Genomic DNA, 22,548 nt, shown 5'->3' on the forward strand with positions numbered 1-22,548 from the left:
AATTGAGTCGAGTGGAGGTAGTAACCCTAATGAACATAAAAGGACAAATTTATAAGATTCTACGGAAAAATGTTATTGTTTTTGTTGCGCAACATGTAATCTAATGAAAGATGAATCTATTTAATTATTAAAATTAAATAAAACATATACGGTACAACTAGTTTATGATATGTAATTATCATATTAGTAATGTTAGTAGTGAATGCTAAAAATAATTACTATTTATAGCTAATCTTTTTATTTCATAGAAAAATGGTAAATACACATGGCTATCTACAATTTGGTTGTAACATTAGACATTTCTTGGCTAATCTTCATTTGCTCTGTTAAATCGCGACTCATCCAAAAGAGGATAACTATTTGGTAGTTTTTAATTAGTTTTTTCTTGTATAAGTGCATTTGTTTCATTGATTTTTCTTCTCTTTTAATCTTTGGCATTGTTAGGGACGGTAATTGAGCAAATTGGATCAATTTTAGGTCAATCATAATGGGTCAAGACAACAAACGGGTCAATATCCAATCCAAACTGAATTTGATTGGATCAATATGAATTGAGCCAAAACGGGGCAGATAATGAGTCGAGACCCAACTCAACTCAATTTTCACTAAGTTTAATTATTTTATTAGTTCTTTAAAATATTTTAGTACACAATAACGTTATTGATAAAAAAATATTTTATGAGTATGTATAAAAATTTCATACCACTACAAATCTCCAACTTTTTCATGTTCTTCTAAAAAAAATGGTAATTAAACAAGTGAAATTTAAACAACTTACAATGTACAAAGCCATTTATGTTGAGTAATTTAAAATTGGAAAAACTACCGAAAATGTCAAACTAAATATTAATAATAAAATAATATAGCTACACTATAATTTATTTATATTTTATAGGTATATTTAATTAATATGCCAAATACATAAGCAGATCCCTAAACTTGTTGGGTTTTTTCCCTCAGATTCTTTAACTACGTCATTTTCCTATTGAATCATTGAATCTCCATAATTTGTTCCGTTTAAGCAAATACCGTTGTCTGATGTTGAACCGGATTTATGAGGGGTATTGATAGAGGATACATATGTTGTTCCACAACTCATTAGTCCAATTGATAGTGAAAATGTTCGAGAATAATTGTGTTTTACTTAAGTCATTTGAACACATTAGAAAACAAATGAGACTAACACGGTTTGTCTTCATTCCTTCAATCAAAATTATTACAATTAGAACACAGTTGAAGGCATTTACAATAGAAAAGCCGATCAAAATCAACCAACAATGTTTTAAAGAAACAAATTATGGGTGGTTCAATGATTCAATAGAAAAATGACATAGTTGAGATATCCGAGGGAAAAAATCCAACAAATTTAGGAATCTGTTTATGTATTTGGCCAAATTAATAAATAGCAAAATGTAATTCACACACATAAAATTTACTTTTTCCCACTTTTCACACTTTTGCTTCCCTATTTTTACTTTTTCAGCATTCTTTCATTATCCCTAATTTAAATTCTTTATCCCCGAATCAATTATATTACTCCTAAATCAACTTCATCTCCTAGTAGGATCCACAAAATTACGGACTCTTCGCTCATCGAATCCTCACAATCAACAAGTTTGCTTGTTCTTCAATGGTTAATCGTTACTAGTTTTGATCGATATCTTCTAATTCCCATTTTTTCCTCTTTTTTTTTGAATATTTTATATAGTTTTACGTTTTGGCAGATTATTAGGGTTAAAGTTGGAGGTTGTATTCAATATTGTTATATAGGAATTGGATACTCTCAAGAGGGTCACAAGAGGCACAAATTATCCCGATAATTATTTGTTGGGAATGCTCTCGTTTGATTGTGTATAGCACAAAAGCAATCACAAATTTCATGCTCCATTGTTGCAATGGAGATTCAGAAGAAATCGGAATCGTTGAATAACCCTATAACATTGAGTCTGATGGAAGAATAAGAAAGAGGTGGTTCTTGTAAGAGGAAAGAAGGTACATCATTGACTGTAAATGGAAAAAAATATATATGTTGTCATTCTATTTTTTGAAGATGACTATAATACGGTGTAGTCATATGAATGTAGTGTAAGTTGAACAAGTAAGTTTATATAGAGGATATACCTTCTAAATTGGTATATTGTGGCATACATATAACCATTGAATATTTATAGTGTGTCATTACAATTTGAATATCTTCGTTGTATTTGAATACCTTTACATTTTTGAATACTTTCTAAAGTATTTAGAGTTATGTTGTTATTATGTTTTCTGAAGTTGGTTGTAGTAAGTGTTGTCATTCTCTTAATATACTTATAAAAATAGTATCTTATTTAATAAGTAATGTATTTTCCTCATTTATCAGGGATTGTCGGATATATTAGCTAGCATTTGCAGATTACCTAAGTGAAGGTGAAAGTATTTCAGTTCAATATCTTGATTCTAAGTTACACCGCATCAGATACGGTGCACTATTGTGAGAATATGCAGCGAAGAAGGAGGAAGAAGGGGCTGCTAGCGAGATTGAGGCACCACCCAGAATGATCAGGCCACCCGCAAAAATCGATAATAGTCAACTTGTTAGAATTTATTAGTTTCTTGTGCTAGTTTTCATTTTTAACTTCTATTTAATGCTTATGACGAAAACTAATATTTTATTTTTTGTCAAACATTATCAACTCTTCTATTGATATATGATCATGTTGCTTTACTGTTTTGGTAGCTACTTTGTTAAACCTTTTTGTTGGGGTTATTACATTCAAGGTAGTGGTAGGAAGAGATGAATGTATGTTTGTATAAATGTATAGTTCATCTAAAAACATATACTCTTGGATATCTACTTTAGATAATCAATATGTTCAGTCGTGTATTTTTTTTTATCAATATATTCAATAGTATAAATGTATGCTAGAGTCTTTTTCATATCAAAATATACACAAGTATTACTATATTCATTTATTGTGAGTTATTACTTAAAAAAATTTGGATACTTACATTCTTAGAAGTGATAAACATATCATAAATGTTGGTAGTAATTACATTATTACAAGTTTTTAAAGTGATTTTTATCATACACCAAAGTAATCTTAAGTGTATACAAAGAACATTGTTCCTTTTGTATATTTATAGGTTGTCGATTATATTTATCAATTTTTTCACTAGTATAATTGTTTTATATATGTATTCACCAACATATTATCAAGTATAACTATATGCACGTATTATGGATTAATTTGAAACTTCATAGTTAATATAGTCCTGTGTTGCCAAATATTAAAAATTAGATCGAAGACTTCTTTTGAAATTTAGAGACGAGTATCTAGAAAAAAATGAAGTTGTTGTTCTACAGTTTTAATTTATTTTCAAGTGTGTGCCTACTATCATTACATTAGCTACTTATCATTATCCCTGTAACATACTGTGATTATTAGTGCGTTCAATTTCCTTCACTTTTGTTTGTCCCGCTCAGCTTTCTTTGATTGTTGTCACTTACCTTCTTCACTTTACTTCGTTCGCTTACACTCATGCTTCCTTAAGTGAACTACTTAAAGTTTAAAAGGAGCGACTCCTAGCTTAGATTACTATTCTAACTTTTGTTAAAATGAACGAGTAAAATGAAATATTTATTTTTGATATAAAAATCATCTAAAATGAAACAAAGGGAGTAGCTAGAAGAATATAGCTGCTTTAGAAATTACCAAACTATAGCCAATATAACCACACCTCCTACCTTGCTTCCTCTTTTAATTTCAAGTGTTGTTCTTGATTGAGATCTTCTTTTAGTATCAATATGATGATTGTGCTTTTGCAATTACCATACTAAAACTGCATGTTTCACACTGCTTTATGCCTACGTTGAGAAGAATCCCACAACTGTTACAATTTTTTTTTGATTTCTAAAGAAATCTTTGCAACTCTCATTATCTTCTCAAAAATCGTTCTCAAAAATCGTCGTCTTTCATTTTCTATGCATATCTCAATCTTCGTTTATTACATGATTTTTTGGGATCTCTGCAAAACCTTTAACTTTATAGTTGTGACTTGTGGTTAGTATTCTTGTTGTAGAATAATGAAAAGTTAGGAATTATTGAACATGTAAAGCTGATTTGAGGTCTTGTTTTTGCTTTATCATATATATATATATATATATGAACCATGAAATGTCTGACTTTACTTGTGTTCTTTGGCTATGTTTTACTAACCAACGTTTCTGATTTTGATTGTTGCAGCGCTGTATTCTGGCATGAAATAGTGTCGAGAAACATGAGTTGTGACTTGCAAGCAGTCGAGAAATTCAATGATCCAAGAATCTTGTGTATATTGCTAATTTTCTAATTTTATTCATATTTTGCCAACTTTAAGTTGTTCCGCTTGAGATTTAACTTCTAAAATCAATTGTACTAATGTATTTGTTTTCCATTTGTTCACGGGCATATTGTATCTAGTCTAACTTAAAAGTGCAAAGGGAAAGAATAAAAAGTTGACATTCTGATAAAGGAAAGTGAAACGATCTCTTGTTGCGTCCATCGGTCTTCTTCTTCAGCTACTCGCCGGAATCTTCCTCTCAGGTAAGTTGACCATCATAAATTACCTTCCAGCTTGTGTTTATAGCTTTGTTATGTTCTGAAGCTTTGAGCCAAATACATTTCAAGTCACCTTTAAACTCTCATCAGGTGCTATATATTTAAATTCCGATGGAGCTCACTCCAAGCTTCTAACTTTTCTTTCACAAATCAAGTGAAATTAAATCTAACAGCTTTAAGTATCTATATGGTACGCATCCTGATACTTTCGTTTAATTTTGAATGAAACTCTAGTGAGATTGATACCACCTTAATAGATTTCAAACGGATGTATCATTGACTTGTACTTATCCCACTGTACAAATCTGTAAATTGATCTGAAATGTACTGCCAATAAGCTGTTGTTGTGTTGATTTTTTATTTTCCATCTTACTTATCGCTTTTGTTAGACAATATTATTGTATCCGAACTATAAATCTTGTCTCGTTTCATCTGATGCTTGTCTTTTAAGTCTTTTGATTCTCATATGTGGAACTTGTTGTTTCTCTAAGATAATTATGCCTTTAGCCTTCCTTGGTAATGTTGCAAATGAATCAAAGCATTTTGTCCATGCAAAACTAAAACACCAGTTAGCTAAAAAATCTGCAACTTTGTCTATTTTCGAATATAAAAATCTGCAGCGTTGTTGCCTTCTCTGTGTGTGTCGAAGCTGTATGAGACCCTCTTCAATCAACTCTTTTATCCTCCTTCTAATCATGACAATATTCCAGGGCCAATTCCAATCTCCACTTAATATTTTTATTGGGGACAAAGAATTTGTTTTCAATATTACTGGTAAATATAGTCTTTCAACACATAGCTCACACCCTTCCTTCAAATTCGTAACCTCAGCAAATAGACTAGTAGAGTCTGTGAACCTTCTACATAGAGCATATTGAATATTCCCTTCCATCATTTTCAATACAAAATGCTATTCTCAAAGTTGAGCTTACATATTTGAGTCTTTTATATTCAAAATAATTTAATTAATAATTAAATAATAACATAAATAAGTTTTTCCTCAAACCAAAATACCATAAATACATAAGCAGATTTTTCTCAAATTTCATGTCTTCGGAAATAGGTCATTCAGCTTCTTGTTTCAGGCGATAATGAGTAGCAGCAAGTGCAGATTTCTCTTCAAAAATGGGTTGGTTCCAAATTTGGCAGAATACCCATCAGTAACAACCTTACTTGAAGCCCACCAAGGTATTTTACCTTCTTTTGTTGTTTTAACAAATAGGCTTTTTCAACAAATAAATGGTAGAGATGGTAGAAACTTAAAGGTACAATATTTTTTCCATTTCAGGTGCATATACAACAACTAGAACTCACAGTGGTGGTTCACTGTTGTTGTTTTGGGAAAGGCATATGAGCAGACTCTCTGATTCTCTAAAAATTCTCTTGAACTCTAACCCAGAACTTTTATTCAATTCAGAAACATGTAGAGTCCCTTTTTCCTTAGTATCAACAAAACCAACCATGTGGGATTCATTGGTTCAATCTCTTGTGGATGATTCCATGAAAAAAGCTCTGCCGCTTGTATTGAACAAAAGAACAAGTGGGGAGGAATTGGCCATTACATGTCTTGTCAGTGGACATGTTGATAGTTTGGAGCAACTTGAGGAAAAGTTTTCTACAGCTTTTGATGTTTATGTCCATGTTGGTTCCTATGTTCCTCCGCTCTTTGGTATTCACGAAAATGCAGCACATTTGGCAGTTGTAGGTCGTGGTAGACGCGTTGCAAATGCCAAATACTCAGATTGGGTTAGGTAATTGTGCATGAACAGCTGGTTGCTTTCCTTTTAACCGTGATGTACTCATGGAGTTTCCCGTTGATACTAATGGATGGTGATTTCGTTTGACGAGAGGGAGTTGCTCCGATGGTAAGCACCCCTCACTTCCAACCCTATGGTTGTGAGTTTGAGTCACCAAGGGAGAAAAAAGGGTGGGAACTCCTTTAGAGGGGGTAAAAAGGAGAAAAAGATGGTGATTTTGCTGTAGTATCTGATTTGAAGATATAGGGAAGAGATGAACTTTGTTGACATAATCTTTTTTGGTAATGGAAATTTGTTGTTTTCGTTATAGGTAGGCAAAGGAAACAATTGGAGAAGCTGAGGCCACCTTCTGTCAACGAGCTCCTGTTGTCAAACAATGGCGATCAGATCTTAGAGGGTTGTTTGACTAATCTTTTTGTTGTTTGCCACAAGGTAAGTGTCGTTAGAAAACTGTTATTAGGTCGACCTAGTCCTATTTTGTTAAAGTTTTGTGTTGCACTAAGAAAAGTTGGAATTTTTCTTATTCTGTATAATCTTTTATCATGGCTAGATTTCAGATGACCAAAACCATTTCTGTTCAATTGATTTTGTTAATAACAACTGGAACTGAGATCTTATTTGATCTTGTAAAAGGTGTACCAATTTATTAGTTCATTGATGGTTTTTCTGGGAAGTTGAGTTTCATCAGCTTAAGAATGTAAAGCCGTAGTTGTTTAATTAGAGATTTCATTTGTTGAAGGGAACAATTGGTCTTTTTAAGACAGCCATTGTTTTTGTTGGTGGAGAATTGTAAAATCTGAATTTTACACTAGATTTAGAGTACTCACTGTTGTAATTATACAACCTGACTTTGTGGCATCTTTAAGCCATACATAAATAATTCATCAGTGAATTTAGTGCTTAGATTGAAACCTTTCTATGAGACTTAAGATCTATAATAATGGGCTTGTCTTCTAGTTGTACAGTTTGAACATAGCTTGACAAATTTTAATTGTCAATTACAGGAAGGTTATTGATTGTATATTTAAATTTAGTTCAGATAAGCGCCATCTTGTTGCTAGTCTTCTAACAATAATGAAAGTTCTTTTTGATAAAGTAACAATTAATAAAACTTACATTGTACTGATCAAAAAGTTGTAAGCTTTACTTCTGGGCACACTGGAATGACTTGGACTAGCCGAACTACTCCTGAATTTTAAGGTTATTGGAGCTATAGAAAAAAATCACGGGGGCTATAAAAGTTTGAGTGAAGCTTGAAGAAAATATGGAACACAATCCCTGCATGCATTTAGTGGTCTATCTGGAAAGAAATCTGGGGTGCTTTTGAAGATGTACCAACTCCTTGCTGAAGGTCCAGACTAGTTATATACTTCTCCTGTTTATTTGGTGTAGGGAGTAATATGTACACGAGGCTGAATCACCACCGATTGATTTGTAGGTTGACTTAGAAGGAAGTAGCTATACTTTTGCTTTTTGGATGTACATGATACAACACCATCTTAGTGCTGATTTCAAAAAATAAGGGAAGAAGCTCTTTTACAGCTCAAGGGAAAAAAGTGTTAAGCTTTACTTTAAAATGGACACAGCATCTGCGCTGAAGGCATATTAACTTCTATCTAGCAGGAGTTACAGCAATTACTAGCTAAGCTATCCCCAAGTAGTGCATTAGTATTATTTTGCTGAGGATAAGGTAAATCCTTAGTGACGACATTCCATCTTCTCCTTCACAAAGTGAATGCAGGATGTTCTTAACTTGATGTGAAAAGCTTATGTAAAAAAAAACATATTGTCCAAGGAGCATTTATGTGTTATTTAGAAAAATACTATGGGGGTGGAATGGAGTGGGAGTTTGGGGATGGCATAGGATAGGATGGTCAAGGGGAGGGGTGGGGGTAGGGGACTGCTTGGAGGTGGGAGGAGACAAACTTCACCAATGAAACTTTTTTTCCCTACTTGCATTAGGGAAATTATTTTCTTCATTTTTAAGGAACTTGTTTTTATAGAGAAAAATTTCGATCGACCAAACATGAGCAAATTGGAAATTATCTCTGCATACCAAACACACCCTTAAGTTTTATCATTTTGCTTTAACTTTATGTGAATAGAGTATAACTTATACAAAGTCCGTCATGTTTTATCTTACCGAAATTACTAAAATTTTTGCTGCAGGATGTTAATGGTGATAATCACAAGTCTACAGTTTCAATTGAATTGCAGACTGCCCCTATAAGAGATGGTGTCCTTCCAGGCGTTGTACGCCAAGTAATTCTCGAGTGCGTTCCTTCTCTGGCCTTCGGAACTTGACATATTTAAAGTTAGAACTTAAGGTTACTGTATGGAACTTCATCTCGCATTTTGAGCAACTTATTCATCTGTAGAATGTAATAAATGCTGGTCTACTTGGAAGGGGTTACTGTTGTGTTGACTTGGTTATGCCTAATGTTTGATATGGTTGGCACAGATTCATTCTAGAACATTCTCTGTTGCCCTAATCCTATGTGTTCTGCACATATTACATACTGTACCATAAAGAATTTCCTTTACTGGTAGGGAGTCTTATTGAAGCAGATCTTGTACAGAAATCTCTTTATATAATAATTGGAGGTAAGTTAATTAATAATAACTCATTAATTAGTAATTTCTTTTAGCAGTACATCTTTGGCATTGAGAACTTTTATTTGCACGCCATCATATATGTTCCCAAAGGAGTGCTATATAAAATGGTCTGGACTCTGGTATTTGTCCTTGTGCGTGATGCCCATATTTGAACCGCAAGGACAATATGAAGCTATTGAGGCTCTGTGGTTTATTGAAGAAATGAGAAATATGGACTTTAGAATTGAAAGGATTAAATCGTGTTGTTTCTATTAGGTTTAAGTGATCTGTCAAGAAAAAAACATTAGTGACCTGTCTGCTAGGAGCTGCTTTCTTTCTTAAAAAAAGGTTATTCCAGATCTCATTAAAATTGTACTTTGTTAAATAATGACCATGATAATCATGTGTTTGTCCAGCATATGCTCAAGAAACAAAATCCCAGTCAGAGAAATTGCACCTGCATGGTCAGAGCGTGAAACGTGGTCAGAAGCATTCATTACAAGTATGTGGCTCAGTCATAAGCTCAAATAATTATCATTTCTTCAGCATTATATACTCAAAGCTTACTTTATTCTACGCTGGGTGCTCCAAAGCTATTTCCCTTTACCTGGTCAAGTGGAAACTGAATTTGTAGTATACATATTTGAGCTGTGGTCCTAATACTTAAACCTATTGCCCATCAGTTTTCCAGTTCAACTTTATGCTTGTTATGTGCAATATAAGGTTGTACTCAGTTTAAAAGTGAAAGATAAGAGTGAAAATTGTGCCCAACATTCCATTATGTATATTGCTGACAGTTTAGAAGTGAAGGGTGGTAGAAGCTTGTTTATCATGAATTTGTGTTCCTATATACAGTAGGAGGATTTATTTTTACTGTTAGCATACTTATTTGAACTATTATTACAGGTAGCTTGAGGCTATTGCAGCATGTGGAAGTTATTCAAGCTCCTAGTTCATGGGGATCACTTGATACACAAACTTGGACTGACGTATCTTGGGAGGAGAAGCGATTTGAGGTATGACAAATCCATGCACTAACAACTTGATAAATAAAAGAAGTTTTGAAGCTGCTCATTGAATAATCCCCTTACTGATGTTTGTGAAATTTCAGAATGCTCCTGGACGGATCACTGCATTCATCCAGGTAATAAAAGAGATATTTTTCTTAATCTTTATGTCATTTAATAGAGAGATTACTTGTTTGATTCTGTACCATTTTTAACGTACATTTGTCCACCCTTACATTACTAATCATTACTTAAGTTATAAGATTGAGTATTCATCCTGCTTCCCCAACCAGATACACAAACCAAGTGCATAATCTTGTACACTGAAATAGTCTCTTAACATACTGAAAAGGGTATACACCAATGTGATCAGAAGCAGTATACATTTATGTCGAGTCTACATTTTGAGAAATCCTCTTATGGCGTGCTTGTAGAAGCATTAAACAAAATAATTTGATTGTAAAAGAAGACGCTATTACCTGAATCAGATAGGGCTGTAAATATTCACCCGGGCAGAGTATACTATCTCTTTCACTCTCATTTCCCCGTCTTGAGCTCTTGCTGTCTGGGTACAAGCAGAAATTACCTATGAAAATTGACATGGCAAAACCCCTCAAGAGTATGATGCCCCCGGCCTTCCTTTTAGTTGTTCTCTTGTGTACTCTTTCCTTATATAGACAGTAATCATTGGTCTACTTGCACCATGTTTGTCACTTAAGCACAAGTAGTGGAACAATTACAAAATTGTGAAGCCTCTTGTATTGCACAAGTAGCGAACAAAGACTCATTGTTGTTTTTTCTGCAGAAGGATGTCATGGAAATGGCAAGCATGGAAGGGTATCCAGTTTCTCTATTTAATGACCGGTAGATCTTCCCCTCATATAATATGTGCTAATTGTGGTACGATTGGAAAGGTCGTATCTTAAAAACACAATGTTTTAGCCTGCGATATCTTCCCTTCACACAACCCTGTTACATTTATTCTGGTGTACAATTAACTTTATGTTGAATCATTTGATTATAAGGAGAACCGTAATTAACTCAAATAAAGGTGAATAGTTCAATAACAGTTGTTTACTTTGATTAAAACAACTCTTGATTAGGCCTGTCAAGTAAAACTAGTTAATCTGGTATTCATATGTACATAGCAACTGTAGAGTATTCATAGTTACATCACATTTCTGATGATATCTAGTGACATTATAAATACAACATATTCTGAAACATTATTTGGTTCTACACCATCTTTTTATTAATCAACTGACTAGTAAAGAGGAATCAAGTTCCTTTTGGCAAATAAATAGCCTTTTCAAATTTTTTGGATGCCCAAATGAACATCTTTTTGTAAAGGCCCATCTCTAAAAGGTTAGTTCATGTTTAGATGAAAAGAATCATAAATTGTAGTATTATTCCTAAGTTTTCGAATATGTAAACTGTAATTACTAGATATTAAATTAATATAATTCAGTTTATCTTCAAAAATTTGACTTTCGCCATATATATTTGGATTTTGATATCGAATTTATGTGAACCCAATACTTATGAGAAAGGTGAGTTGGGTATACAAGATCTTAATTAATACTAAAAACAATGCCTACAAAAATTATGGAGGATACTTTACAAGCTTTACAAATTAAAAGATTAAAAATAGGAAAATAAATTTACTTTTTTAGGGATTTTATTAATCATGAATGATTATTTGTATTCAAGTACCAGGTCAGAAGATATATTGATATACTAGTACTTTAGCCTTTGTTTTTGTTTCCTTGATAAATATCTAATTCCTGTTTGATGCTTTTCTACAATTAAGTCATATTATTATTTGTTGTTGTATAGTTGTTACAATTTTACTTACAGATGAAAATGTGAAGCCTATTTACTTCCCATCTAATCGGAATTTGTTATAACATCTTCTCAATATAATTTTGTGATATTCTTTTGTTTCTATTTCACTGAATAAATGAATAATTAATAATTTGAATCAAATCACTGCAACAAAAAATATGTTTAGTGAAATATCAGAAAGAAAAAATATACTGCATAAACTCCCTCCTACCATTTTTTTGTGGTTTTGTTCACATTTTTACCACTTCAATAACAAAACCAAAAAAAGAAAAACTAAAAGTTCTAAAATCTTAAGTACTATCATATTTAGGCGGCGCCCTATCCTTCGATAAAATTTTGTGACATGAATTTGAATTTACTAGAACTTTAACATTAATATTAAATATCTCATCGGAAATGTTTGATGCTTTTTGGGGTTTCTTTAGCGATCGTGAAGTCACCGGATGAATTGCCGAGTAAATAGATCAGATCTGGACGTGACTGTTGCTTCACGGCGATACGGACTCGACCCACTTCTATCCACTCTGGGGTACCATAGCATGTCGGGAATAAGGGGGGACATATTGGACGTAACCACTCCCTTGGTTGGGGGTTGTGCCGCCCTGCCTTTCGATCGATACACAGTTGAGGAGGCCGATCACGAACGCTACAGGTGTGGGAGCGATCCTGGTCAGGGAAGGCTAAAACGGCATCTCACATATGGGTAGCTATAGGGCGCTTGTGTCCCGACCGTGGGGCCTTATCGGGAAGGGCCCAGCCCAATAGCGTCAGCACACAGTGAAAAATAAAATAAAAATATACATTGATAATATTATTATGATTAAAATATCAATTATTTTTATAGAATAATAAATTTAGGACTTAAATGATCAATTGAAACATATGAGAGAACTTTTTTAAAAATAGTTCAGTGTATATAAACAACATAATATATAAATCGGAAAAGGGCAAAAACTATCCTTGAATTATAGGAAAAAGTCTAAAAATATTCTCCGTTCATCTTTTGGTCTAAAATTACCCTTCCATTACCTTTTTGTCTCACTTATACCTTTTCATTCACCTTTTGGCGGTAAAATGATATAAATAGTCTCTTAACTAGATGAATAGGTCTAAAATGGTCGCTTAACTATACACTTAACGTATAAAATTCTTTAACTATTCAAAAACTTGTCAACTTTGGTTCATTAACTATACACTTATCGATTTTAGTCCCTTAACTATAAATTACCGATTTTCGTCCTTTAAATATTCAAAAACTTATCAGGTTTGATCGTTGTCCATTTTTTTTAATACAAATAGCTTTATATTAACAAAAATATTCGTAAAATTAAGTCTTTAACCCACTTTTAAAGTTGTTCTCTATCCCCACCCTTTTTTCTTCAAATTACTTTTTATAAAAAGAACAATAATGTCTATGATTCAAAATAAAATTATTGAGGAAACAAGATATAAGTCCTAATTTTATTCAATGGAGGATAAAATTAAGCATATAATTATTGCTAATGACTTGAAGTCGCACTTGAATATTTTAATTAGTGTGGATTTTATTTGATTTACTCAAATTATTTACATAAAATAAAATGAATAGAATAATAAAATTGATTTATTCAAAAACAATTTTAAAAAATTACAAATATACCATTTTATAAATTTCAATTTCTAAAATTTTAAACAAATTTCGCTCAATGAAGTCGTTGGAGTACAAACATTGAATTTAATGGGAAATAATTTTTTTCTTTTTATAATAAAGTTTAGCATATTCAAATCATTAGTAGAAATAAATATGCTTCATTTTATCATTTGTTGAATAAAATTATGACTTATAGTTTCTTTGCTCGTGAATTTTATTTGAATCGTTAAGGTTAAGGTTCTTCGCATAAGCTTAATTTGAAGAAAAATGAAGCACACACAGAGAGAGAGAAACAACAGAAAAAAATTGTTAAAAGATTTAATTTCTCGAGACATGGATTTCGTTCATATAAACCTAAGCTATTTGTATTTAAAAAATGGGAAAAAATCAAACCTGATAAGTTTTTGAATACTTAAAGGACTAAAGTCGGTAATTTTATAGTTAAGGGACTAAAATCAGTAAGTGTATAGTTAATGAACCAAAGCTGACTAAATTTTGAATAGTTAAAGGACTATATCCGTCAAGTGTATAGTTAAGGAATCATATTAGACCCACTCCTACAGTTAAGTGACTATTTATGTCATTTTCTCCCTTTTTGGATCGCTTATACCCTTTCATTCACCTTTTGACTAGCTTATACCTTTATAACTAACAACCAAAATTTAATTATTTTTCTTAAAAAATAATTTATTATTTGTCATTTTCTTATTAAATAAAATAAAAATAAAATCTCATCTCCATTAGTTTTTCCCCACAATCTATTTACATTTTTATTAAAAAAATCTAGTAATTTTTTTATTTGCTCTAAAAAAAAGTTTACAAGTTTATTTTAAATAATTAATATACTATAGAAATATTAATAGCGCCACAATATCTATCTTCCTTTTTAAAAATAAATAAATAAATAGAAAAACTCAGCTCAATTTTTTTGCTAATATGTGATAACTACTTTTCGAAGAAAAAGTCCCACAAACAATTTTACTTAAAATATTAACTCATTTAAAAAAAACAGATGGCTGGTCGTAGCCATGAAAAATATAAGTAGGAAAATAGAGAAAAATCTGTGTAATGTATTTGTGAATAAATAATATATTGTTATGATTATAACATGATAAATTTGTTTATAAAATATTAATCATCTATATCATGTTTAGAATCTTGATTTAAATAATCAAACAATTAGCTGTTAATTTTTTTCTTATGTCGTGAGTATTCAGTTCAAATTAAACTTGGAAATGGAAAGGAGTTGGATCCAAAAATAAAAAATAATCAAAAACTACAAAAAAAATTTTTTCTAAAAATGGGGTCTTGAAGAAGTATATTGCTTTGGTTAGAATAAATAATGATAAATAATCTAATTGAGGTAGCTCTTTATATTATCCAATAGGAGAATGACACATAATAGATATTTTTAAAAAATAAAGAATAAAGAGAGAATTTTGTTAGTTTTAAGGGTATAAGTGAGTCAAAAAGATGAATGGAAGAGTATTTTTAGACCAAAAGATGGATGAATGGTATTTTTAGACCTTTTCCGCTAGTTCAAGGTATTTTGACACTTTTTTTCACAAGCAATAAAAAATTTAAAGTGAGTGTAACTCACTCGCCGATGACGTGTCAAAGTACCAAATCAAATAAGACATTTGTCATTTGACACAAATAATTCTTTAATAATGAATTTTGAATAAAAATAAAAATTAGTCAATGAATCAATGACACCTGACATTTTTCCCCAAATAATTATTAAAGAGGATTAAATTATTTTTTAAAAAAAATTACTTTGCAGAACTTGCCCCACCCACCCTAGTCATCTTCTCAAACAAATTAAACTCAACCCCCTTCGTCTTCTCCGTCGACCGTTATATCTTAATCCTTTTTAGTTTTATTATTAGGATGATTCCATTATACACTAACAAAGTGGTCATTTTCTCAACTTCTAAACTAAGGACTGTCATTTTAATAAAGAATTTCATATAGTAATTAAGGTCAAATATCACATAATCAATTGTCAAATCTAGAAAAAAAAATTGTTGGTGAAGTTGTAATGTCAACTTTCAACCACATAATTTGAACTGTCATGATTTAACAATCAAATTCTTTACTAATTTGACCATCAATATAATCCACATAGAGAAGTTTATTCAACTCTAAAATCACTCTAAACTCTCTTCACCATTGAAGGAGCTTAAGGTAGAGAAAATGGTGCCCCAAAAATAGGAAAGAAGAAGAAAAAAAATATGCTAAAAATGTCTTTCACGCACTTTTTATAATTGTATTACACTCACCGTATCATGTCAGCAAAAATGACACAATATGACCTGACATAAGGTGTCTAAAATGAACAAGTTCTAGGTAAGGTGTCTAAGTGAAAGTTTGTGTCATGTTTAAGGGGCCACCGATGGGTTAAACCTTATTTGTATTATGTCCGGTAGGATGCATCAATTTATTTGTTTAACTTTATATGAAGGTCAAAGTCATATGAGGCCCCTCAAACTTGTCCTCATTATTCATTTAGACACCCCAACTAGACCTATTACCTATTGAACACCTCTATCACCCCAGATTTGAACCGTACAACCTTTTTTTTTATCACTTTTCATTAACTGTGTGGCGCGTGTAGTTATTCTCCTCATGTGTATTCGACGTGTATTGAATGACCATTTAAAAAAATACCATGTGCATCCGATGTGTATTTGTTAATGTCTAAATTGGGAAAAATTTCCAAATTGTTAACTTTCACGGAACACTTCTCTCTCTCTAACTTCGCGAATTCTTCTGATTTGAAGCTCTCCATCTCGCGATTTCTTCCAAATTGTTCTATTCCTGTTTGATTCCTCTTCTTAGTGTTACGATCTTTCCTGGTGTAAGTTTTGATTGTTTGTTTACATGCTTTGTTATATGAATTCCGTAAAGCTAGGGTTTTGTAAAAATATAGAGTTTGCGAATATTATGCCAATTCTTTACTATTACCCAGAAAGTATGCTTTAAAGCTTTGTTTTTTAGTTGTTTGTATGAGTTATATGAGTATATTCCGTTAAATGTAGGGTTTGTTTGATATTTTGTAGGGCTAACAATTGACCATGAAGAAAACCATATTTACGAAGATTTACCATGGTGGAATCTTATTCGAGATATTTGTCCCTACTTATGTTGGAAATTGTGTGTCTGCACTCAGGTATATTATCAAAGACCACTTTTTCATTTTGGATCTATTGTATTATACTAAAGAATTAAGGTACGAAAATGTTTGAGACATTTATATGAAGGATTTATTGAATAAACAATGGGTCCTAATTACAACTGACCAACATTTACTACACCATATTAAAGACTTAAAACATCAGGACACTTTTGAAGTATATGTATGTCATTAATTAGATGAACCCTTACTAGACATTGAGAGACCTAGAGGCTATCTAACTAATGTTGAAGATGGTTAGGCTGTTAACCTAGGTGGAGAAGGTGAGGCTTGTAACCTTGGTGGTGAGGGTGTTGATGTTAATATTGGTGAAGAGGGTGAGGTTGTTGAGGGTGAGGGTGTTGATGTTAACATTGCTGAAGAGAGTGAGGCTGTTGAGGGTGAACATGTTAACCTACGTGGAGAGGGTGTGAATGATAACGTAGATGGAGAGGGTGTGGATGATAACCTAGGTGGAGAAGATGCATCTGATTTCTTGAGTAATGATTCAGATCTAGATATACCTTCAGAAGATGATTCAGATATTGATGAGGAGTTGAGAGCTTTTAGTGAAGAAAGAAGAAACAAAAAACAGAGAAAAAAGGCTACTGAATTTGAAGAAATACCAGTTGGTGAGGTCGGTAGTATTGATAAAGGCTTTGAGGATATTGGGAAAAATAAAACTAATAAATATGCAGAAAAATTGGGTGGAGATGAAGATTATATTGATAACTCTGACTATTGGAGTAATGAACAACTAGATGTGAATGCTGTTAGGGTAGTAGATATAACTGCTAGAAGGAGAAGCAAAAAGGTTAGGTATGATGAAGATTGTGAAGTGTCAATATTTGAGCTTGGAATGGTCTTTGAAGGTGAAAATCAGTTCAGGAAAGCAGTGACAGATTATGTTGTAGAGTACATGAGGCAGTTAAAGCTAAGGCCTAATGAAAAACATAGAGTGAAGATGAAATGCAAAAATGTTAACTGTAAGTGGTTGTTATATGCTTCTATTGACAAGGACTCAGGTGATTTCATTCTGAAGAACTATCATCCTATTCACAAATGTATTCCACTAAACAGGAACAAGTTGTGTAATTCAAAGTTAATAGCTAGAAAGTTTAAGGACAAAATTACATCTCAACCATATATAAGGATCTGGGAAATTCAAGATTTGGTTAGAAAGACATTGGGTCTTTATGTTGGTAAGACTCTTTGTTACAAGGCTAAACAAAAGATCATGAGGGAAGACATGGGTGATTGGAATCTGGAATTTCCCAGGTTATGTGACTATGCAGATATGATCAAACAAACCAATCCTGGAAGCTCTTGTTGGATAAAAATTGATAAGGAAATTGAATCAGGAAAGAACCTTTTTGTGTATTTTTATGTGTACTTTCATGCATTTAAGCAATGATGGTTGGAGGGGTGTAGGAATTTAATTGGATCTGATGGTTATTTTCTCAAGGAGATTGTACGGGTGAGTTATTAGTAGCTGTTCAAAAAAAATGGGAACAATCAAATGTGTCTTATTGCCTGGGTAGTTGTGAATATAGAAACAAAACATAGTTGGAGATGGTTCATTAGTTATTTTAATTGCTAATCTAAACTTGGGAACTGGTGAAGGTTTGATTGTAATATCAGATATGCAAAAGGTATTGATTACACAATTTCTTATATTTTAGTTGTAGTTTTATTACTTCAGTTACTTATTATCTATATATTTTTTGTTAGGGACTTATTCCTGTCTTGTTAGAATTGTTACCAAATGTTGAGAAAAGGATGTGTGCTAGACATATATGGAATAACTGGCATGTGAACTGGAAAGGAGAAAGAAGGAAACAGTTTTGGAGATGCTCAAAGGCCTCGTTTGAAGTCAAGTTTGGTGAAAAAGTTCATGCAATGTCTAAGTTAGGTAAGAAGGATATAACAGAGGACTTACTACATTATGATCCCATAAATTGGTGTAGGGCTTTTTTTCATACTCACCTAGTGTGATGTTGTAGAAAATAACATATGTGAGACTTTCAATTCCTAGATCTTAGTTACATAAACCAATTATTACCGTGTTAGAGGATATTAGGCATAAAATAATGAACATACATATACACATGATCAAATTTGATGAAACATAGATATCAGACATTTCACCTATGGCAAGGGATATACTAGAAAAAAAAGAGTATTCAAATAAATGTAATGTTCAATGGAATGGAGTGAATGATTTTGAGATTAGTGATGGTGAATATTCATTTGTTGTTGACTTGGAGAAGAACCATTGTGACTGTAAGTTGTGGATGTTGAGAGGTATTCCTTGCCCTCATACTATTTGTGATTATTATTACTTGAGCCAAGATCCTGACCAACATGTAGAGCACTGGTATATGAAGGAAACATTTCTCAAGGCTTACAACCATTTCATCCAACCTATTCCTAATATGAGGATGTGACCTAAAACTACAAATCCATCAATTGAGCCTACAAAATCAAGAAAAATGCCATATAGACCTGGAAAGAAGAGAAGAAAGAGTAAGGATGAACCAAACAAATGGGGGGAAATTTCAAGAAAAGGAGTAAAGATGAGATGTTCTATATGTAAGAAAACTGATCATAACAAAGTTGTGTGTGCAAGAGTAAGTAATACTAGTTATATTCACATTTGTAAATTGCTTAAAGTTTATAATCATATGTTTTATTTTGTGGTGACATAGTATGGGGGGGAGCACTTCTCAACCTACAAGTCAAGGAAATTCAAGCAAACAAAGTTATTCTCAAACATGAGTAAGATTTATTTTACATATTCATTTGCATTAATTTTTATTGTATAAGTTATTCATATGTCCTTATTTTTGCTCAATAGGTTAGAACACAAAGTTCTGTTTATCCTGATACCACTACTGTGCCAAGAACTGTGCCATTTAATAACTCATTTGCATTTTCTGTTTGTTCTACAAGTTATCATATATCCTTATTTATGTTATATAGTCTACAATGGAAGGTCCATATACAATGGGAGGTCCATCACATTTTACTTCCAGAATCACATAAGCAACTACAAAATCAAGTCAACCAACTTCTATTTGTGTTGACACAACATCTGTGCCAAGACCTGCTCAAAATAGAGTTCAAGTTGGGACTGAAAGAGGATTGGGAAGAACAAAAGCTAATGCAAGAGAAACCTCATTTGTTACTGAAAGGGTTAGTTCTTCTAGTCAATTGTCACCTTTATCAGGTCACAAGAGATCATATAGTTCTGCCTCATTTGCTATTGCTACTGGAGAAAACAAAAGGCTTGCAACTGGTTTTGATGTTTACTCTGATCCTACAACTGGAGCCCAAGTATTTACTGTATGTTTACTGAATATGTTTACTCTTTTTTTGTGTATGTTCTGATAGCCTTATAATCTTACCTTATCTTACCCTTTTTTCTTATATTGCAGCCTGGTAAATCAAGTGAGAAGATTTTGCATAGGCCAATAAAATTGAAGAGTGCTTCACCAACCAATATAAACATTGATTTTAAACTCCGTGGCCTAAAATGGAAGAGAAAAGATGCAGTCAGCACCTCACAGTTGCAACAAATGAAAGCTAAAAAGAAAAATTAGAAGTAGTTAATTTGGAAAGTTGTTATGATTTTGGCCCATGTTAAAAGGGTCTTTTTTAAAAACAAGTTACTCTTTAGTTTATTTGAACACTCGTCTAATGTATTTTTGAACATTGTTTTTGTGTTAGCAATACTATGTATTTTTGAACCATGTAAGACAATGGTTTTTGATTACCTCTCAATGCATTTTTGTTATGTATCTTTCAATCATTACTTTGTGTTATGTATTTTCCAGCCATGCATTTGTGTTATTAGATCTCTTTTTGAACAACAACTACACTACCTCTAAATGTATGCCTTGTGTTTTTGTCAATAAGACTAGTGACCAATTCAATTCGACATTGATCAATTGAATTTCAGAACAAATTTCAAAACAAAGGGCAAGTGATCAATTCGACAGTGATCAATTCAATTCAAACTTCATATTAAATACAAAATATGAAGGTCATATACCAATTAAGACATCACTAATTGATCTAGAATAGCCTCCTAACTACTGCAAAATTAAACAATTAAGTACTACAATCCCAAATTACTATGAACTACACAAATTGAAGAACCATTTAATAGTGAGCAGACAAAGAAAAACAATCACAACTTGATTAAATTTGACATTTTCCCAATCTTTTTGGAGTTTAACTGTCTTGAGCTTCTTGTTCAATACCATCAACTTTGCTTCATTTTCATTCAATTGAAATTTCAAAGAATCTTTTTCTTCTTTGAGCTTTCACTTTTCTCTTTAGTCGATCAATCAGATTTTGACCGTCTATGAATCTATTCATTAAGGATGATTTATCAGCATTTTCAAGGACGGATCAATCCATCTAAAATATCCACATCCACCATGTTCCTACAAACCACATAACAATAATAAGGCGTAATAAATATACAAAAATGTTGATTTTTCAAATAGTACAACAACAATAACTTTTGTTCGAATAATTACAAACCTTTGATGCTTTGCATTCAAAAAATTGACGACCTGGATTTAATGGAGTCCTCGAAGTTTTCAGTCGACAATAATAACCACACTTACATACATCAATTTTCTGGATATTCATTGAACTTTGCGACATTTGATAAAAGAGAATTGATTTAGAAAAGAGAAACGTTGGATATTTAGAAAAGGCAAAAGTATTCATTACCCCCTGAACTTGAAGCTTTTTATTCAGTGTACACCTAAACTTTATTTCGTTTCAATTACCCCCCTGAACTTGGCTTATTCATCCAACACGTACACCTTTTCTGTCCACTCACTACGATCGTGTCTACACGCGCGCGACATCTAGATAAATATTTTGCCACCTAGATAAATATTTTGTCACCTAGATAATACCAACCTTCAAAATTCACAAATCTTAAAACATCTCAAAGAAGCTTCTCCGTTTTGCTCTAAACCTCTTTGCTTTTCTCTAAACCTCTCACGAGTAGATTTGGCAAGTGTAATCGACAAAGTAACGAGTAGATTTGTGCCAGTTGCAGTTCTGGAGTAAAGACTTGCTAGATTTCGTGAAGTGTTTGGTCGATTGGTGTCGATTGGTCGATTTTCTTTGGACCTTGTCTAAAATTGTTAACAAGTGATTATCCACTCGATTTTGTGAAGGCTTGATGTATTTTTGTCTGTTTACTTTACTTTTTCGTTCATATTTTGCCCTATTTTTCATTTAAGGTTACGCCATAGTTTCCGATTGAGTTTCCGATTAGGGGTCTAATAGTTTTCAACTAGAATTTTCACTTAATGAATGTATTATTATGAAGTTTTTTACCTTATTCATGCATGAGCATTAAGGTTTCTGATAATCAGTTTAAAAAATTAAGGCTTTTTGGTAAAATTAAGGTTCTAAGTATTAGGGATTCTGGTATTGTTAAATGGTGGGGTATTTTATAATTTGTTTAAGTATTTTGTGTGGGATGCCTATTGTATGTTGATGAGTAATACATCTACTATACTAAGTACCAATTGTTGCTTCTGTTTTGGTGTTATTGTATATGCTTCGATTTTGTTGCTTGCATTGTACAATATACTGATTGCTATTGTGGTTATAGGTTGACACTATGACTAATAAGTACCTCAATTTAAGGTTCAAATTTGGGGGTATCTTGGTGAGTAAGGTAGGTCCAGTATATGTTCGGGGGTAGGACTGAATATGTAGAGAATGTGGATGAAGATCATTTATCAATTCCTGATATGATTAATGAGGAAAAACATATGCAACACCATCTCTAGGGGGTGATTTGGTGGAATTGAAAAATGACATGGACATTTGTAGCATGACATTATTTATGCATGATGGGACACAATAGATATTATGTGTGTGATAACACTATCCTGGATGATGTTGGTCCTAGTGAAGGTCA

At 32.3% G+C, this 22,548-nt stretch overlaps 2 protein-coding genes across 3 annotated transcripts; both read left to right on the top strand.

Moving 5' to 3' along the window:
- Window positions 1-5,592: 5,592 nt before the first annotated feature.
- Window positions 5,593-11,024, top strand: LOC107017236. Of its 2 annotated transcripts, none has more exons than XM_015217505.2 (8): window positions 5,593-5,768; window positions 5,869-6,331; window positions 6,652-6,769; window positions 8,507-8,610; window positions 9,349-9,434; window positions 9,839-9,948; window positions 10,044-10,076; window positions 10,745-11,024. In XM_015217505.2, the coding sequence occupies exons 1-8, from the start codon at window positions 5,672-5,674 to the stop codon at window positions 10,805-10,807; spliced, it is 1,074 nt and encodes a 357-aa protein (XP_015072991.1). In that variant the 5' UTR covers window positions 5,593-5,671; the 3' UTR covers window positions 10,808-11,024. The 2 variants fall into 2 exon arrangements, 1 of the variants encoding a protein (XP_015072991.1); XR_001456475.2 differs by having other exon boundaries at window positions 5,630-5,768; window positions 5,869-6,445; window positions 6,648-6,769.
- Window positions 11,025-15,697: 4,673 nt separating this feature from the next.
- Window positions 15,698-20,364, top strand: LOC114076956. Its single transcript, XM_027916756.1, has 6 exons — window positions 15,698-15,763; window positions 16,477-16,586; window positions 18,321-18,501; window positions 19,298-19,367; window positions 19,572-19,934; window positions 20,027-20,364. Exons 3-6 carry the CDS (start codon window positions 18,369-18,371, stop codon window positions 20,064-20,066), a joined length of 606 nt encoding a protein of 201 aa, XP_027772557.1. The 5' UTR covers window positions 15,698-15,763; window positions 16,477-16,586; window positions 18,321-18,368; the 3' UTR covers window positions 20,067-20,364.
- The last annotated feature ends 2,184 nt before the right edge of the window (window positions 20,365-22,548 follow it).

Source organism: Solanum pennellii, chromosome 4 (assembly GCF_001406875.1).
Source record: "Solanum pennellii chromosome 4, SPENNV200".
NCBI lineage: Eukaryota > Viridiplantae > Streptophyta > Magnoliopsida > Solanales > Solanaceae > Solanum > Solanum pennellii.

Bases quoted from the DNA above. Each gene is read 5' to 3' on its own strand.
- LOC107017236 (XM_015217505.2), top strand. From the start codon at position 5,672: ATGAGTAGCAGCAAGTGCAGATTTCTCTTCAAAAATGGGTTGGTTCCA. The intron at 6,332-6,651 runs GTAATTGTGCAT...CGTTATAGGTAG, and splicing joins AAATACTCAGATTGGGTTAG to GCAAAGGAAACAATTGGAGA. The intron at 9,435-9,838 runs GTATGTGGCTCA...CTATTATTACAG, and splicing joins GTCAGAAGCATTCATTACAA to GTAGCTTGAGGCTATTGCAG.
- LOC114076956 (XM_027916756.1), top strand. From the start codon at position 18,369: ATGTGTGCTAGACATATATGGAATAACTGGCATGTGAACTGGAAAGGA. The intron at 18,502-19,297 runs GTAAGAAGGATA...GTGGTGACATAG, and splicing joins TCATGCAATGTCTAAGTTAG to TATGGGGGGGAGCACTTCTC. The intron at 19,935-20,026 runs GTATGTTTACTG...CTTATATTGCAG, and splicing joins CTGGAGCCCAAGTATTTACT to CCTGGTAAATCAAGTGAGAA.